This window comes from Ptychodera flava, chromosome 18 (assembly GCF_041260155.1).
Source record: "Ptychodera flava strain L36383 chromosome 18, AS_Pfla_20210202, whole genome shotgun sequence".
NCBI classification, from domain to species: domain Eukaryota; kingdom Metazoa; phylum Hemichordata; class Enteropneusta; family Ptychoderidae; genus Ptychodera; species Ptychodera flava.
Genome location: NC_091945.1, coordinates 21610980 through 21631629, shown reverse-complemented (window position 1 = coordinate 21631629; position 20650 = coordinate 21610980). Strand labels below are relative to the sequence as shown.

General features: G+C 37.5%; 1 protein-coding gene across 1 annotated transcript; it reads left to right on the top strand.

The window, feature by feature from the left end:
- Nucleotides 1–106: 106 nt before the first annotated feature.
- LOC139117144 (translin-like) lies at nt 107–20127 on the top strand. The gene is made up of 6 exons (XM_070680006.1): nt 107–262; nt 9664–9757; nt 12991–13087; nt 13729–13844; nt 15778–15857; nt 18536–20127. The coding sequence occupies exons 1-6, from the start codon at nt 194–196 to the stop codon at nt 18770–18772; spliced, it is 693 nt and encodes a 230-aa protein (XP_070536107.1). The 5' UTR covers nt 107–193; the 3' UTR covers nt 18773–20127.
- Nucleotides 20128–20650: the final 523 nt, after the last annotated feature.

Below are 20650 nucleotides of genomic sequence, written 5' to 3'. Positions count from 1 at the left end.
ATATAAGCTGTTACGTGCATAGACAATCCGAAGAAAACGTTACTCCAGCTCCCAGACCACCTGCGAAAACTACTTCGAATGGAACTATGGGTAGGTAGGTCAACTTGTGACCCCGGTGAAGGAAGTTCTGCGCATGCATGGTGCATGGTGTTGTGTCTGAGGGCTGAGAGAAGGTGTTGGAGCGCTCACAATAATGTCGGGTCCTGCAGAAATATTTTCCTCTTTTAACGAATTCCTATCACAAGACCAAGAGATAAGAGAAGTAAGCGAATCATGATATCTGAGGTTCCAAGTTAATCACCTTGCCCAAATTGTCTGTCAATTGATATTATCGTATGGATGATGTAGATCAGCTGCCTGTGTGCTACCTCCATGCCCCAATGGATGGATGGATGGAGATATAGTCTCGTTCACAGTGGTATAGATGGGCAGAAGTTGGTCGATAGACGACACCAAAATATTCATAATCCGATGCAAATCCATGAGCAGCTATGGCCAACTTCTATGTGTAGTAATCTACTCTTGTTGACCACGAGAGGATGTTACAGGTGTGCGTACCCCCGCGACACGATGAGAGCATAAATGAGAGGTAGCACACAGATGCTTCCCCTAGTCGCTCAAATGGCTTAATAATCAATTATATCAAATCACTCTATTGCTCAACAACTCTCAGGGAGTGGGTTAGACAAATATTATATGTGCTGCCATTGGGGAAGAAGTAAATTACTTATAGTATTTAGTCCGTGGGCTGGAGGGGCCCACCGTGCACCCCCCCCATAAACCTACTACATGGGTATTTTTTTGTTCTTTGGGATCTGCTGAACTAGAAAAAAGATGTTAACATTGGATATTTTGGGATGCACTACCTGTCTGCACTGGTTTTTGATTTGTATGTACCGCAAAAAATGGCGAAAAATGGGTAGGGGTAAGGGGTACTATATCCTCCCCTAAATTGAGTAAACTAGCATGAAATAGCACAAACTTTACATTTTTGGAAAGCTCAGATACTGCTCTTTCTGAGTAATACCAACTTTAGCAAAATTAATTTGTGTACATAGAATAGGACGACTTTAAAATGAATTTTTTTGACAATTTTGAAATTTTTTACCCAAAATACCATGTAACAATTGTGATCTACTTTTTATTAAGCAAAATTTTCACAACTTTTTGTGTTAAATTATTCATTCCGACATATTAAACAAGAAAAAAAGTGTTAACATCAGATATTTAACTATACACTACTTCTCTGGCGTCAATTTGATTGCGTGTATCTGTATGGGGTGTGCAAAAGCTAGGGGTAGGGGTACAACATTCTTTCCTTGATGAAGTAAACTGGCATGAAATGCCATATACCTTATAGTTTTAGAAAGCTTAGATACTGGCCTTTCTAAAATGCATAAGTTTTTAGTAAAAAAATATGACGTCATAGAATTGGATAACTGTAAATCGATTTTTTCTGGTAATTCAGCAATTTTAACCGAAAAAATACGATAACTATTGTTTCCTCCTCCAATGAAGCAAATCAAACAGATTTATGGATGTTATTTACTAATTGCAATGTGCTGAAGAAGAAAATAAATGTCAAAATTGGTATTTACAATCCATTATTGTCCCTGCTCACTCAAATTGCAAGTTTTGCTACATTGGTATATCGTGAATGGGCATTTTATTGTTATGCAATGAACTAATGCACAGCCTTAAAAAGAAGATTTTAAAACGCACACACATAGTCATATTGCCATTTTCTCCTTAAAGTAAATAGATTGTTGATGACTGTCTATTTTTATAATTTACTTTTTAAATATTTTCTATGAAATAATTTTGATAAGACGTATTTGGAAAATTGTGTATGCCTCCTTGTCTTACTTATACAGCAAGCATTACTAACAATCTATTAGGCCGTGGGCTAGAGGGGGCGTCTACGTGCACCTCCCCCCCCCCCCAACCGCACAGGATAACAAACCTGTATTTTTCAGAAGCCTTGGGATCCCTAGAATAAGAAATAGGATTTTAACAGACAAAATATAGGGACTCAATAGCTGTTACGGTCATGTTTTGAAGGGTGCCGCAAAATCACGATTTTGTGACCCACATGGATTTTGTCAAACCTGTCTTCATGTACGTCATCTGCTGAGCTTACTGTTTAACATGACCTGGCTTATGGGGTATCATTAGAAAGGTGATGTATTCTTCTTGATAATGTTATATAGCAATATGCAATATCTTCTATAGTTTTTATGAAATAGGGCCATAATTTACCCCATACCCCAAAGTTTATGTTGCAAATTACTGTCAAAACTAATCTAAATTCTACAATTATTTACCTAGACATAATACAAAGGGTAATGCTGTGTATTAACTTTGTGTTATTTGCTACAGGTACATGTTAGAAACCTGAAATAAACTTTTGACAGAAAAAATATTGGGATCCTGTAGCTGTAACAGTCATATTTTGAGGGTTCCGCAAAATCACAGTATTACTGAATCACATTCGTTTTGTTAAACCTGTCTTCTTGTAAGTCTTCTGCTGAGCTTATTTTGAACATAAAGAGGCATATGCGATATCATTTGAAAGTTAATTTACTTTTCTTCAAAATGATATATTGCAATATGCAATATCTTCTATAGTTTTCATGAAATGAGACCAAAACTTACCCCATACCCCAAAGTTTTATGTCGTAAATTACTGTCGAAACTAATCTTAAATTCTACCAATTATTTACCTAGACATTATACAAAAGGCAATGCTTTGTATCAAATTGTTTTATTTGATACAGGTACATGTTAGAAACTTGAAATAAACTTTTAACACAAAAATATCCGGATGCTGTAGCTGTAACAGTCATATTTTGAATGGTACTGCATAATCACAGTATTGTCAACTCGCATACATTTTCGATAAACCTGTCTTCTTTAAGTCGTCTACTGAGCTTATTTTTTATTATAACGTGGCAAGTTGGGCATCATTAGAAAGTTAATTTACTCTTCTTTAAAATGATATATTGCAATATGCAATATCTTTTACAGTTTTCATGAAATAGCACCACAACTTACCCCACACCCCAAGTTTTATGTTCCAAATTACAGTCAAAACTCATCTCAAATTCTGCCAACTATTTACCGGGACATAATACAAAGGGCAATAATTTGTATTAAATTTAGTTTATTTGCTACAGGTTCATGTTAGAAACTTGAAACGAACTTTTAACAGAAAAAATATTGTGATGCTGTAGCTGTAACAGTAATATTTTGAAGGGTACCACAAAATCATGGTATTGCCAACTCGCATACATTTTTGTTTAACCTGTCTTATTGTAAGTCATCTGCTGAGCTTTTTTTAACATAAGTTGGCTATTGGGGTATCATTAAAAAGGTTTTTTCCTTTGATATAACATATTGTTATATACAATATCTTCTTTAGTGTTCAGGAAATAAGACCAAAACTTACCTCATACCCCTAAGTTTATATTGCTAATTACTGTCACTACTGATTTCAAATTCTACCAAGCTTTTACCTAGACATATTACAAAAGACAGTGATTTGTATGAAATTTGTTTTATTTGCTACATAGACATGTCACAAATATGAGATAGACTTTTAACAGACAAATTTGAATGGTTGCTGCTGTCATGTTTTGAAGGGTACCGTAAAGTCACAGTCTTGCCCTCTCGTATGTGTTTTTGTTAAATGTGTTATCTTGTAAGTCATCTGATGAGCTTACTTTTTACTCTAACCTATCTTATGGGCTATCATTGGAAAGACAATTTTTGCCAGAAAGCGACCGACATATTGTAATATGCAATATCTTCAATAGTTTTCATGAAATAGGACCAAAACTTACCCAATATCCCAAATTCGCAAACTGCAAAGTTTTAGAACAGATGTAGTTTGCAAATCAAACTATGAGCTGGGGTGATGAGATGTTTGCTATTTCATTACAACTTAAGATGATATTACAATATTACATGCATATTACAATATGTCAGTCGCTTTCTGGCAAAAAATTATATCAAAGGAAAAAAACTGTTTAATGATACCCGAATAGCCAACTTATGTTAAAAAAAAAGCTCAGCAGATGACTTACAATAAGACAGGCTAAACAAAAATGTATGCGAGTTGGCAATACCATGATTTATTGGTACCCTTCAAAATATTACTGTTACGGCTACAGCATCACAATATTTTTTCTGTTAAAAGTTCGTTTCAAGTTTCTAACATGAACCTGTACCAAATAAACTAAATTTAATACAAATTATTGCCCTTTGTATTATGTCCCGGTAAATAGTTGGCAGAATTTGAGATGAGTTTTGACTGTAATTTGGAACATAAAACTTTAGGTGTGGGGTAAGTTGTGGTGCTATTTCATGAAAACTGTAAAAGATATTGCATATTGCAATATATCATTTTAAAGAAGAGTAAATTAACTTTCTAATGATGCCCAACTTGCCACGTTATAATAAAAAATAAGCTCAGTAGACGACTTAAAGAAGACAGGTTTAACGAAAATGTATGCGAGTTGACAATACTGTGATTATGCAGTACCATTCAAAATATGACTGTTACAGCTACAGCATCCCGATATTTTTTGTGTTAAAAGTTTATTTCAAGTTTCTAACATGTACCTGTATCAAATAAAACAATTTGATACAAAGCATTGCCTTTTGTATAATGTCTAGGTAAATAATTGGTAGAATTTAAGATTAGTTTCGACAGTAATTTACGACATAAAACTTTGGGGTATGGGGTAAGTTTTGGTCTCATTTCATGAAAACTATAGAAGATATTACATATTGCAATATATCATTTTGAAGAAAAGTAAATTAACTTTCAAATGATATCGCATATGCCTCTTTATGTTCAAAATAAGCTCAGCAGAAGACTTACAAGAAGACAGGTTTAACAAAAACGAATGTGATTCAGTAATACTGTGATTTTGCGGAACCCTTCAAAATATGACTGTTACAGCTACAGGATCCCAATATTTTTTCTGTCAAAAGTTTATTTCAGTTTCTAACATGTACCTGTAGCAAATAACACAAAGTTAATACACAGCATTACCCTTTGTATTATGTCTAGGTAAATAATTGGTAGAATTTAGATTAGTTTTGACAGTAATTTGCAACATAAACTTTGGGGTATGGGGTAAATTATGGCCCTATTTCATAAAAACTATAGAAGATATTGCATATTGCTATATAACATTATCAAGAAGAATACATCACCTTTCTAATGATACCCATAAGCCAGGTCATGTTAAACAGTAAGCTCAGCAGATGACGTATATGAAGACAGGTTTGACAAAAATCCATGTGGGTCACAAAATCGTGATTTTGCGGCACCCTTCAAAACATGACCGTAACAGCTATTGAGTCCCTATATTTTGTCTGTTAAAATCCTATTTCTTATTCTAGGGATCCCAAGGCTTCTGAAAAATACAGGTTTGTTATCCTGTGCGGTTGGGGGGGGGGAGGTGCACGTAGACGCCCCCTCTAGCCCACGGCCTAATAGATTGTTAGTAATGCTTGCTGTATAAGTAAGACAAGGAGGCATACACAATTTTCCAAATACGTCTTATCAAAATTATTTCATAGAAAATATTTAAAAAGTAAATTATAAAAATAGACAGTCATCAACAATCTATTTACTTTAAGGAGAAAATGGCAATATGACTATGTGTGTGCGTTTTAAAATCTTCTTTTTTAAGGCTGTGCATTAGTTCATTGCATAACAATAAATGCCCATTCACGATATACCAATGTAGCAAAACTTGCAATTTGAGTGAGCAGGGACAATAATGGATTGTAAATACCCAATTTTGACATTTATTTTCTTCTTCAGCACATTGCAATTAGTAAATAACATCCATAAATCTGTTTGATTTGCTTCATTGGGAGGAAACAATAGTTATCGTATTTTCTTCCGGTTAAAATTGCTGAATTACCAGAAAAAATCGATTTACAGTTATCCAATTCTATGACGTCATATTTTTTTACTAAAAACTTATGCATTTTAGAAAGGCCAGTATCTAAGCTTTCTAAAACTATAAGGTATATGGCATTTCATGCCAGTTTACTTCATCAAGGAAAGAATGTTGTACCCCTACCCCTAGTTTTTGCACACCCCATACAGATACACGCAATTCAAAATTGACGCCAGAGAAGTAGTGTATAGTTAAATATCTGATGTTAACACTTTTTTTCTTGTTTAATATGTCGGAATGAATAATTTAAACACAAAAAGTTGTGAAAATTTTGCTTAATAAAAAGTAGATCACAATTGTTACATGGTATTTTGGGTAAAAAATTTCAAAATTGTCAAAAAAATTCATTTTAAAGTCGTCCTATTCTATGTACACAAATTAATTTTGCTAAAGTTGGTATTGCTCAGAAAGAGCAGTATCTGAGCTTTCCAAAAATGTAAAGTTTGTGCTATTTCATGCTAGTTTACTCATTTAGGGGAGGATATAGTACCCCTTACCCCTACCCATTTTTCGCCATTTTTTGCGGTACATACAAATCAAAAACCAGTGCAGACAGGTAGTGCATCCCAAAATATCCAATGTTAACATCTTTTTTCTAGTTCAGCAGATCCCAAAGAACAAAAAATACCCATGTAGTAGGTTATGGGGGGGGTGCACGGTGGCCCCTCCAGCCCACGGACTAATTCGTTTAATACTTAAAGGGACATTATTTGTATCTTTTGACCTTATATTGTTGCAAATGAGGAGTTGATAATGTTCGACTTATTAAAAGATGTCTAAAGAACAGTCGACCATAGACAACTTCCATCCCGTTTGCGTACACTGTATAGAAAAACCTTGGGTCAGAGGTTAATGGTGGGCTACCGTTGACCTGCGATCAGACCACACTGCTAACTGCTATCTAGGCCGCTATAAGCATCCGCGTGTAAAAAAATAAACCATACGAGGTGAAAGTCGAGAGCGCAGTGTAGCAGTTTCGGGATTCCCTATTACCGATGCCGTTTGCTCAGTTACATTTTGACGGTCAGTTTTTCATGGAGATCTTGACGGCCAATCCTGCTCTTAGATACACCATTCTTTGCTGCTACAGAGCACATTTTTGTAATGGGCATTTCAAATGCCTACAAGCTGCAAGAAGCCGACGACTCGGACAAGGCCTATTTTTTCGTCTCGTTTGTACCTCCATATGTAGACTTGCCCAAAGCCTGTGGGCATAGAAATGTCAAAACAGAGTACAATGAAGGGATAAACTTCAGTAGACAGTCACGTTATTGTCGAGGTGATCGCGAAATTGAAGCATATACAACAGAGGGGCCTCTACTGTCTATGATTGAAGCTGCTTTGGCGACTGACGCGTACATCATGTACATTGTTGGGTGAAAGCTAGCTCTGCGTGGCAGGGTTGTGCCAAATCGCTGGCAGCACCTCGGTTGCGGCGTGCAGTTTCTCCACCAAAAACAACCCAGTTTTAATCCCAAACTCGCACTGAGTTTCGTTTTCGAGCACACCCGCCTCGCCTGGGTACACGATTAGCCCTGCGTACAGGTCTTTGTGTTCCCGGCGTTATACGACGAGGAGGCCGTATGACGCCGGGAACACTCAGACCTGTACGCAGGGCTAGGTACACAATGTGCTCAGCTGCGCTTCTAAACTTACGCAAACCCACTTTTGGGAGTGGGTCGGAGGCACGGAGGCCGTAAGCGACGTACCGGTATAGGGTCTAGGCAACTGTCATTGCGATGTACTCACTTTTGGTTCGAAATGCGATGCAACTGAATGAACTGATACAAATAATTACATGATGCATAGAGAATAACAACACTCAAACAGATCTTGTGTGTCGAGAGGTGACTCCAATCGCGAGCAGTATCATCGACAGTACAGTACCCGCTCGACGCGGGTCACGATGTCACAGATGCTAAACCGTGCATTGTTCAGTCCGAGTGTGATGTTTCGAAGTTCAACAAGTGATCATGTCGTGTTTGTAAAACGAACCAACGTAATGGCAAGAAAATGCCCTAAAAATCTTAAAAGTTGACGAAGATTTGCTAACGATCAAATGCACAGAAAATGCACTACTCTGTACCTGTTTCACTATCACCACAGCAATCTGACATTGTTTTAGTTTTACCATTGACCCAATTGCGTTTATGGTTTTATTTGTTTCACAGTCCGTATCATCGATACTAAAATCAAACTTACAAGCAAATGCCCTGTTTATTTCACTATTTGACAGTAGTTTGTGAGATGTGCATTTGTTTATGCGCCGTGAGCTCATCGATATGCATTGTGCTGAAGTTACTGTGTAGGTGACGGCCGCTCAGCGTTCTAGCTGTACTTTGATAGTTGACGTATGCGTAGTAATATTGGTCATGTGCTGGGGTTCAATAATGGCGGTTGGTTCAAATTGCGCGGACGCCCTTACCAACATTGAACCTTGCCGTAAAGAGCAAGAAGGTGGTTTTACATATCCTTGAAGCTGTCCATAGTCACAATTTAGGTCTCCTATTGATTTGACCGGGGATTTCAGTCACCGAAAAAATGAAAAAAAAAGTCAAAAGATACAAATAATGTCCCTTTAACCCTTTCACCACCATGGTTTGTCCCAAAATCATTGTTTTCTATGGTAAAGTTGGACCTGTATACAGGGAACTGGGGGTGAAAGGGTTAATGCATGCTTGGCAAGCATGTTTGCAAACTCTATGATTGAGCGTGATTTGAATATGCAAATCGACAGGTAAACTGATCTATCACAAGAGAATATTCATTGCCAAAAAAATGAGTATCATTTTAAATACATCTTAGCATGTATCAGAAATCACATCTTACCTATTGCCACATTCACACGACTTTACCTTTCATAAACTCTGACTTACAACTGAATTTGCATGATGTTCTTTGATAAAATTGTTTGCAGAACATATCAGCAATGCCAAAGCGGAAAGTGGTGCCTCTTCAAGTTTGATGGCAGTTAGAAAGCATTTATTTCAAAGCAAATGAACCCTACTGCAATGAGTGTACAGTCTCAAGAAGTAAAGTACAGCAGAACAGTAAATTAACAAAGTAAAAGGGACAGGCAAATCAGTTCACTGAATAGCGCTTATCGCAAATGACATCACGTTTATCCCTTGTTAATGTGCATAAATAAATATTGTCCGCATTTTCAGCACAAACGACAAAACTAAAACCTGCCAGTGCCACACTTATTCGAATGAATTTTTGTCTCAGACTACAAGCTGCAACAACAGCCGCGATGCAACAACAAAATTTGTCCGAATTTCAGGTAGCGTTGTTCGAAAGTCACGCGCGAGCAGCTATATATTTAGTAACAAACCTGAAATCGCGATCAACGCTAAATTGATGGTCCCGGGAAAAGTTTTAGAACAGGTTCAGTGGCAGCTTTCCTTCAGTGAAGGTGCCTAGTCCTGCATAGATTCTCCATTACAGCACTGTAACTGGTCTTTTGCTCATGGAAATACCACATTCACTGTTCCATGCTAGAATTTCATGGTCTCAAGCCAAAAATTCATAAAAGTTACATTTATGTCTGTCTTGAATTTCCATCAAAGAAAGGAAACAGTTTCAAGCATGTGTCTCTTTCAGATTCATCGTATTCACTTACAGTTTTAACCTTGTTCATAATTGACAAAGTCTCTGGCTGTGTATTTTTGTTTTTGTTCAGGAGATAAGAAATGCAGTGAAAACACTGGAACAGACCGCAAGAGAAATTTTAGCAGTTCTGCAAAGAGTACATCAATCAAGCGGAATCAAAGAAGGTATACAGCTTTTCTTGTCCGAAGGATATTCCATTAAAGGGAAACCTAAGTCCAGCGACTTTGACAGTTTATCCCTTCCAAAATCACCCTTGAGTAAAATGCAGCTCAAATTTGCAGCATAATTGCACGCGCTGACGACTACGGCGCGACGAAAAGAGAAGTTCAAGTAGACGACATTTATGGAAATGAGCCCGGAATACCATGGGCGCGAAAGGGCTCATGGGAGAAGCGTGCGTGACGTCATCGGCGATACAGACGATTGTAGCTTGCAGCTGGAGGAGTACTGTGAACAGTTCAGCGCGTTCGTAAGACGACTATGGAGAGTTCGGACAGCGATATTTCTGACATCGAGTATTACTTTTCCCTGACTGAAATCAAACCATACTAATTTGAACCTGTCCAAGATATGTAATAATTAGAAAGCATCTCAAAACATCGTTCATATCTTGGTTGCTTGCGTTTTGTGTATGATTCCGCGGAGGGAGTCACTGTGCTTGTACAGACCCCGAACTGGATTGGAGACACTGAGTGACCCTGCGATCCTTCAACGCTACGTTTCTAAAACAGAGTTTTCTGTATCAGTCGCTTAAAATTAATTTTTGGTTCGTGAATGATACGGAATGATTGACTGATTGTATGTGTTACCGTGTAAGTCGAGCTTGGCCAGATCTTTAAGGTTGCGAAATCTCCGATAGAAATATTTATTTGCGATTTGACAAATCTATTATAGTGTCGTCTGTTTTTCGAAGCTGGTGTCGAACTTAGGAAGTCGGACTTACTCAGATCTACAAAGTGATGAAATCGCCGATATAATGAATATTTGCCCGCTATTTAAAAAATAGTATCGTCTTAAAGCTTGTTGTAAGGAATGTGTTTCATACAAGACCAGCCCAAACTCCCGATGATTTCCGATATGTCCTCTGTTCAAGTCCCGATCGCCAAGTAAAAATGTTTACATGTAAAGAATGTAATTTGTGCAAGGGCCTCCCGAGTCCCGATGATATCCGATCGGCCCTCTCGACGAAGTCCCGAGGGACATTTAATGAAAAAAATGCTTTACATGTAAAAAATGTATTTCGTGCATTAATAAATCTAATAATGTAAAACATACAGTATTCTTGACTTCCGGCCATGGATGCTATTTTTGAACTAAGAGTCAGACAGAGGTATTCAGGCGGTCAGATCTGTTAGGTGGTGAAATCTCTAATATACATCGGATATTTACCCACGATTTGACAAAGTATCGTCTAGTATCAGAGTTAAAGTCCTAAGTCGCCGATATTTATCGGATAAATATCCGTGATTTCGTAGACCCGGCATGCCAACACCATACAGTGCAAGTAAATCTAGGATCGTCTGGTATCGATATTAGCCTAGGAGTTCCGGCGCAATTGATATTTATCGGGTAAATATAATATCGGCGATTTCTCACACCCGGCGTGCCGATACACAGTAGGCAAAAAGTCATTCCAATATCTTGTAATATCAATATTACAAGGTATAGTCCCGAAATTGCCTATATTTATTGGTTATATATCGGAGATTTGGCAGACCCGGGATGTCAAGATAAGAGACGCTTTGTGTAGTTTCGTCTTCGGATTTTAGAGTCCCGAAATCGCCAATATTAGGCCTAATATTTATCTGGTTAAAACCGGCGATAGTAGGCTGACTCAGCATGTCAAGATACGAACCGCATTGTGTAGTATCGTCTTGTATCGGTATCAGAATCCCGAAATCCCTTATAAAACAATCATCCTGAAAGAATTAGAACATAACGTTGTATCTTTTACAGATTTTTAAACTCGCCCGACTTTCTTTAGCCACTGTCTTCGAAAAAGCTGTTCTGTGGGAAGACGGTAAAAGCTGACTCCGTTTGTTCTTCCCTGAGTGATTTTTGCACTCAACTGAACAACAGTTAACTATTTTTTATGCTATTGAGCATTAAAGAGTCGTAACGTGCAGAACTGCACTCCTGCAGTCATAGACTCCAATGCTTTGGTAGGCTGTCACACACGTTCGTGTATCGCCGATGACGTCACGCACGCTCCTCCCATGAGCCCTTTCGCGCCCATGGGATTCCGAGCTCATTTCCATAAATGTCGTCTACTTCAATGTCTCTTTTCGTCGCTCCGTAGTCGTCGGCGCATGCAATTATGTTGCAAATTTGAGCTGCATTTTATTCAAGGGTGATTTTGGAAGGGATAAACGGTAAATGTCGCTGGACTTAGATTTCCCTTTAAAGGTAACAAAATCAGCCATTTTTCATGAATTTTGTTTTAATACGAGGTACTACTTATATTGTTTGACGTGTTGAAAAAAACTGAATGAATAGGTGACCCTATACATTCGACCCCTGTTTTAGACAAATTAAATGAAACTATCGAGAAATTGAATTAATGGTCATGACCATTTATTCATTTTTTGCGATGGTTTCATGTATTGTGTCTAAAACCGGGGTTGAATATATGCATGGTAACCCATTCATTCAGTATCTTTCAACATGTCAAACAATATAAGTAGTAGGTATCTCGTATCAAACAAAATTAATGCAAAATGGCCGACTTTGTCCCATTAAAAGTAAAAAAAGACAAGCAGAATTCACACTCACCTCTTGTAGTTTGCTTATAGAATTTGAAACATTGAACATTGCAGTTCTGCTATCGTCATAATGTCAATATTTTTGTTTTGCAAGTCACAACATTTCTACTTTCATGAAAATGCCAGTTGGTTCACTGTTTAAAGTTGTGTGCACCTCGAAAGTGAATGACTCAAATTTTTGCTAAAACTTTCCAAAATGAAACTTTCAGCTATATACTCATACCAAACTAAGAATAAAAGTTGGGGGTCACATTGCAAATTTTGGTACTAGAGAAACAAATTACCCAACATGGCTGCCATCCCTGTGTTAACTCCATGGGAAAAACAAAATTTTCAATGTATTGGAAAAACTAAGATGATGAAAACATTTCTTTTTCCGAGAGCTTAAAAATGTGTTTCCAACAATTGGTAGATCAGAAAAGAGTTGTAAAAATTTGGGGTCCCAGAGAAGCATTCTACCTTAATAATACTTTGTTCTGAAATAAATGTGTTCATAGGGGTACAAATCGTAAAAGAGAAAACTCTCTTGTAAAAGTTAGCAGATGAGGCTCTGAGTGAAATATTCTGTTTTTATAGTGTAGATGAGAATGAATGCTGATTATATTTTTATATTTTCATTGTTCTTTTGGAGATAGTTCCCAACCTGTGTAAGAAATCTCGTGAACTCTTTGAGACTGTGAGAACACAGTATTCTGAGCTTTCAACCAAATTCCCAGCAGATCAGTACTACAGGTGAGAAAAGTCCAACATCCTTCTTTCAGAAACCATTCCGATTGGTACATCAATGGTAGTGATTGGTCATCCATGGTCAGTCTGATGGTTCAAAAAAAGCTACATATATAAACATGACTCAGGGGCTGCAAGTCAAAAAGGAAGGCAACGCAACACCCAAAGTCAAGACTGAAAGACTGACGTGCCAGACAATTCTCCTAAATGTCTGGTATGATCACAGTGCATTGGTTTGATCTATGCATATACAGGAAAGGCCACTTGAAACATAGTTGCTCCACAAAGACGGACTGGCGGTTTGGTGGAGGGACTTTTGGTTGAAACAAAAATCATGAAAAAAGCTATTCAAGTTATCTTCAAGGGAAGTTGCGACAAGTCAAATACCGGGGATGGGGTAGAGGGGGAGGGGGGTAACATGTGACCCATGGATTATATGTTTCTTCATTGTGTACTGCCCGATAATCATAAAACAGTTGTTACAACTGCTGTCTTAATAAATTCAATGATATTTCCCCTGAGTCTACTTACAAGTGAAATACATGATGGGTTTCAGAAGATTTTAAGCATTGAAAGTTTAATGTCTGGCCTTTCTTATATAAAAAGATTGTAAAGGGTTATGGTTGACCGTTGTCATTGCTTTTCAGATTTAATGATCACTGGAGGTTTGTTACACAAAGGCTAGCCTGCCTGTCAGCGCTAACGATCTATCTGGAATCGGAGAAGTTCATCACAAGAGAAGAAATGGCAGAGATAATGGGAGGTGAGATTGAATGAAATGTACAAACATAATACCCATTATGCAATGGTGTTTTTTTTCTTAGGATGCCTTTCACGACTCCACAAAGTTGTCCTTGAGTGGCTTAGTTGGCATGCAAATGACATTTGACTTTGCGGTGGGCATTCATGTTGCAATTGAGGAGACACATGATTTATCCAGAATACTTGAAGTGGTATTTTTCTCACCTCTCTTTAAGTACTTAAAAACAAGCCAATAGCATATTTGTGTTTTCCTTATGCCTATGTTGACCTTATTTGCACTAAAACAAAAATGTTGATCTGTATACATAGGTTTTGGCATGGATGTACCGTAAGAAGTATATCTAAGATGGCACACACAAGCCATATGTAATCTTTCACAATAGCATGTGTCCCATCATTTCTTATGGTCAGCTTCTGTGCCAGCAGCGGTATAATTTGAGTATTTATTTTGAATCTTGAATAGGTGCAACCACGGTCCCTCTATCAGGTGCAACCATTATCTTCAACACGGTCCCTCTATGTGTCTTCAAACAAGGTTTTAGACTTTTATAGCAACATAAATCGATTGCTGTCCTCCAAAGTTATAGCATCCTGGCCTTGCCATCTTTGTTTGTTAGCTTTCTTTTGAATGCATGTCTGAGTTTCTCCAAAAGCTGTGAGAATCGGCTGGATAAGCTGCACTGTCTGTTAGCTATCTTGTCTTATTCATAAGGCCGGCTATTTGTATGACAAAATAATTCACTTGGATCTGCTGAGTGGAATCGGCTGGCTTATTCTGTCATGTGTCAAAATTAGCATTCACATTAACAGACAGTTCATTTGTCCAATTAAACAGTTGATTTCACAACCATAGCATATTTTTATTATGGGTAGAGTAACCATGCCGACAGCGATCTCAAGCTAGGAACCTATTCAGTATGTGCATAGGCATTTATTCATATGAGCTACAGTCTATGGTAAGAGGTAGAAAGTTGGCAATTGGAAAAGGCTAGGATATTTCATTTTTGTGTAGGGACATCTAGCATCCTACTGTATTTTGAATGTCTAGCATATGACATTTCAACACTAGCAACTTTGTATTGACAATAGCTTTTGCCTTTACTGTATCTTGGGCTGTGATCATGGATATATTTTCATACACTCGTTTAGCACCACAAACTATATAGATGGTGATATGTCCACACTGTACATCCTATGGTATTGATGTAGAAACCCTGAAGAAATTCTAACTGATATTTGAACAGCGCCCTCATCATGCACCCCAGTACTAACATGCCATCGTTACGAAATAGTTTCCTGAAGCAGTACATTTTAGCGCAGTGTTGGTGAATGAATACGGTACTAAAGGATCAGGTTATAGGATAACTTTTGTTATACTTTCACTATGCATGAATATCATGTCAAAATTTGATATGAAGTCTTTCATCAGCAGCTACATTTTAGGATGCAGCCTACACTAGTACAGTGTTATTTCAAAATTCAAAGTTACCAATACATTTTATGTACAAGTCAAACAAGCAGACATGTATCACTCACTAAGTAAACACAGGTTGGCACAAGGGGCAACCATAGACTGAGGGGGCAGCGTAGAGAGCGCCCTCGAACAACGGATCTTTCAGTCTAGGTCAACCCCTTTTTTCTAATCACCCTTTTCACATGTTTATAACCATACAAAAGAATACATTTTAACAACAAAAGAATATGCAAATTATGCATTGTTATCAAAATTGGTCACCTTTTTTTTCCCCAAGCTGCGAAGAATACCGAACGAACATGGCAGGACATGACCTGTATTTGGAACTAAACTCATTAAATACAGTGAAAAGATGCACCCACTGAGCTTCCAATCGCTGCAGTATCATACAGCTCTTGTTTATGTGCTTCTGATATTTATTAGCAACTAACATACAGAAACATTCTCCTTTTTTTATCAGTGAAAGTGGAACGAGGTGAAGGAATATATCTTGACCTGGAAGATTATCTTATGGGTCAATTAAACCTGGCAAGTGAATTGGTAAGTGGCACTGTATACTTTGTCAATGTGTGTTTTGGTCATGGAAGTTGAAAATGCAAACATTCAGACTTCAATACTTGGCTGTAATTTTAGATCTATTTGACATACAATTTTTGGATAAACTGATTTTTATTAGTCCCCACGGACACGCCGGGTCCGGGGACTTATAGGTTTGGTCATGTCCTTGCGTCCGTCCGTCTGTGCGTGCATCCGTCCGTGCGTCTGTCCGTCCGTTCACGCAGATATCTCAGAGATGCCTGAAGCGATTTCATTCAAACTTGGTACAAGGATTACTTCATATGTCATACAGATGCACGTCGATTTGTTTTGTGATACGATCCAATATGGCTGCCAGGCGGCCATTTTATTACGATTTTTTCATGTACAGAGCCATAACTCAGGCATGTTTCAACTGATTTTATTCAAAGTTGGTACAAGGACATTGACCAATGTCATAGATATGCACGTCAATTTTTTATGTGATACGATCCAATATGGCCGCCGTGCGGCCATTTTGTTACGATTTTTTCATGTACAGAGCCATTACTCAGGCATGTTTCAACAGATTTTATTCAAACTTGGTACAAGGACATTGACCAATGTCATAACTATACATATCAATTTTTTTTGTGATACGATCCAATATGGCCACCGTGCGGCCATTTTGTTACGATTTTTTCATGTACAGAGCCATTACTCAGGCACGTTTCAACAGATTTTATTCAAAGTTGGTACAAGGAGATTGACCAATGTCATAGCTATACATATCAATTTGTTTTGTGATACGATCCAATATGGCCGCTCTGCGGCCATTTTGTTACGATTTTTTCATGTACAGAGCCATAACTCAGGCATAACTCAACTGATTTTATTCAAACTTGGTAAAAGGACATTGACCTGTGTCATGCACATGCACATTGATTTGTTTTGTGATACGATCCAATATGGCCGCCATGTGGCCATTTTATTACATTTTTTCATATCCAGAACCGTAACTCAGACATGTATCAAGCGAATTTATTCAAAGTTGGTACAAGGAGATTGACCAATGTCATACATATGTACATTAATTTGTTTTGTGATACGATCCAATATGGCTGCTGTGCGGCCATTTTGTTATGATTTTTTCATGTACAAGCCATAGCTCAGGCATACATGTATCTCAACCAATTTTAATCAAATTTGCTACAAGGACATTGACCTATGTCATACATATGCACATTTATTTGTTTTGTGATACGATCCAATACGGCCACCGTGTGGCCATTTTATTACGATTTTTTCATGTCCTGAACTACAACTCAGACATGTATCAAGCAATTTTATTCAAAAGTATTTTTATCACAGACCTAATGAAGAGGACTTTATCCTCTCTGAGGACCTGTAATCAAAGTACCCATTAACAAGTGGGGACTGTGTCATCAACGATGACTTGTTAATCAAATTTTTAGGTATAAGTTCTCTCAAATCTAACCATTCTTTCGTAGTGACCATTATGAATTTCAAATATTGATAAAATTTTGGTGCCTTTATCCCTTTAATGAAACCTTGTCAAGGGACTCGTCTCTCAAAATTTAAAAAGGGAATGGTACAAAGTTAACCTTGAACAAATGATGGACAAAGTAAAATCTTCCTTGTGTTGGAGCAGCCAATTTTAAAGGGCCAGTAACTCTAATTTTTGATGATTTTTCACTAATTTGTTTTAAGTTCAACCATAATGTCTAGTTTTATTCCCCAAAGCATGTTGAGATACACAGTATTCAGCTTGTCAACTCAAGCTTCATAGCATGGATGTTTCAACATGCTTTTTGGAGTAGAATTAGGTCTTTGAAGAATTAGATCTTCTAATTGATATACAAAATACAAATGATGGGGAAAAAAATCAAAATTTAGAATGAGTGGCCATTTAAAATCAGGCACTCAGACTAAGAAGTGTCCTGCTGAAGATGTATTTCCGTATGTTTTCACCAGAAAATGAAGCTGCAGATAGGTCAGCATCATATTCTTGCTTAAGCCATGTACTGCTAAGTTGATTCTAAAGCAAAATATGCTTAAGGTAGAAGGCGCCTCTGGGACAGATATTATGGCTTTCAAACTTTATCAATTCTATTCTGATCTACCACTTGTGGGAGCTCATTTTAAAGCACTTGGTGAAAGAAAATTTTTCACCGCCTTAGTTTTTCGAAAATCAAAAATTTTTATCTCTCCTTAGAGTTAACACAGGAATGGTAGCCATTTTGAATTTCAAAACTCGGTAAATCTTACGTAATTTGTTTCCCTAGTACCAAAATATGAACAGTGACCCCCGATTTTTATTCTTTGTTTTGAAAGAGAATGGTTGAAAAATTCATTGAGGAAATTTGGAGCAAAGTTTTAGTCTTTCACTTTTGAAGCATATTTCACTGTATGGGACAAATTTTAGAACAAAGCATTACATCTATATGCTTTTCTATTGCTTCTGTTGATTCTGTTGGCTAACTTGGAAGTTACTGTCGAAATTTAATTTTCTCTCTTGTTTTCATAAAAATCTAACATTATTTTTTTTTTGGCATTAGCAGTTATTGTTGATTTAACATATTGGTAAAAAACTTTCAATTTTCAGATATTATGTTACCTTATATCAAAATCCTCCTGTACAACATCAATCTCTAATTCAACTAAACATTTCTTCTTTGCAGTCTCGTCTAGCAGTAAACAGTGTCACAGCTGGCGACTACGGCAGACCATCGAGAATCGCAGCATTCGTAGCGGAGCTGGATTCTGGATTTCGACTCCTGAATCTGAAAAACGATTCCCTGAGGAAGCGCTTTGACGCCCTCAAGTACGACATGAAGAAAGTTGAAGAGGTAGTCTACGATCTGAGTATACGGGGACTCAAACCCCAGTCTGAGACCGAGAAACAGGAAGAAACATAACTCATATGACAATCAGAATAGCATTGCAGAATTCTCCAGTTTCATGAGCCTTCAAATGCTATTTCTACCATAATATGCTGTCTCTGATAACCATTTCCTCCCAAATTGGCTGGATGGGAAATCAAGGTCTCCAAGAAAACGCCATCACTCCCCCACAGTTAGCTATTCAGTTTTACTTTGTCTTTTTCACCATGTCATCCCCCTTCAATACATGCAGCCCATTTCACTTCACTTTTCCGTGGTATGGTGTAAGGCATATACACTTTGTGTGTATGGAACCCCTATGTGTTATCTAACGCAAACAACAATCAAGTATCATAGAAGTGATATTGTCTGATTAGACAAATGTTAATGTTTATATGTAGGTCAACTTTTGAAAAATTCTGTTGTGACATAGGGTGTCTTGATTGTACGCATTGTAGGTCTACTTCATGGAAGCATATCTTTTATGAGTGTTTCTGGTGTCTGTGTTTGATGAACACATGATGGGTTCAATGCACACTGTTAGTAAATACCAGACACCAAATCATTGAGGTAGAGTGAAATTGTCTGTAAGGGGCCATGGACAGGTTAAATATCTGCATAACAAACAAATCTCATTGCATTTAGGGCCAGGGGGATTCCTTGAATGTCCCTTTCATATTTTCATTCATTTTGTCTGTGCACAAGTCCAACACAACTCTACTGAAAAAATTTAACTTAAAGGGACAAAGTCGGCCATTTTTCATGAATTTTGTTTGATACGAGATACTACTTATATTGTTTGACATGTTGAAAGATACTGAATGAATGGGTGACCATGCATATATTCGACCCCGGTTGTAGACACGATACATGAAACCATCGAGAAAATGAATTAATGGTCATGACCATTAATTCATTTTCGCCATGGTTTCATTTAATTTGTCTAAAACCGGGGTCAAATATATGCATGGTCACCCATTCATTCAGTATCTTTCAACATGTCAAACAATATAAGTAGTATCTCGTATCAAACAAAATTCATGAAAAATGGCCAACTTTGTCCCTTTAAACCAGTGATTGAATGAGTTCAAAATGCTGCCAATCATCATTAGCAGAAACAGGCACACTTCTCAGAGGTGTAAAAGCTCCGGTGCTCAGTGAGAGACAAGTTGATCGGAGCCAGCATCCTGAGAATAAGCACTATGCCAATCTGGAACCACACTCAGGGCAGCATACAATGGTAGCATGGATAGGTAGCTGTAAACCTTTGAACCCTGACCTGCAGGTAACCAAGACATCAGGTGGAGATTTGCGGTGTAGTACCTCTGGTTGAGCAACATAACATGTATATTGTCTCTGTTTGAAGAATAAAAGATTGTTTTCTTTGTAAATGCCTGCTCCCTTGTCTTTTGTTGATAATGGTGGAAGATTGGAGTCAAGCATATTTTATTTGATGGGACAGCCCAACATGAATGTAGTTGGAAATCTCTGCAAAAAGCAGTCTAGGACTCTCAGTTTATGAAATTTATTTTATTTAGAAACTTATTTTATTTAGTTTATGAAATGGCATCTTCTAAAAGTTTGACCACCCAAATGTTTTCACCTTTCCAAACATACCCCATCTTTCATCATGAATGTAAAGTTTTTCAAATGTGCCCTGATATTGACAATGAGACAGGGCCTATGTTTGTATAATATTGTGAGCTTCTTGTAAAGAACCATTTCAGTTTTGTTTAATGTCCATCATCCCTACATTGAATATGAGTAAGGACTAGTACCACCTGCTCTGCAGTCCACAGCAACCAGTTGTGTTTACCTGCTACTAGGCCAGGCTACACTACGATCTTTCGAAAGTGTCATCCAGAAATGGAAGATTTTACCGGCCACACAAACTTTTGGATCAAAATACCATTG

What these genes read in the sequence shown, in the direction of transcription:
- LOC139117144 (XM_070680006.1), top strand. Translation starts at nt 194, where the DNA reads ATGTCGGGTCCTGCAGAAATATTTTCCTCTTTTAACGAATTCCTATCA. An exon ending in AAGACCAAGAGATAAGAGAA is followed by an intron (nt 263 to 9,663) that starts GTAAGCGAATCA and finishes GTTTTTGTTCAG; the next exon opens with GAGATAAGAAATGCAGTGAA. An exon ending in ATCAAGCGGAATCAAAGAAG is followed by an intron (nt 9,758 to 12,990) that starts GTATACAGCTTT and finishes TTTTGGAGATAG; the next exon opens with TTCCCAACCTGTGTAAGAAA.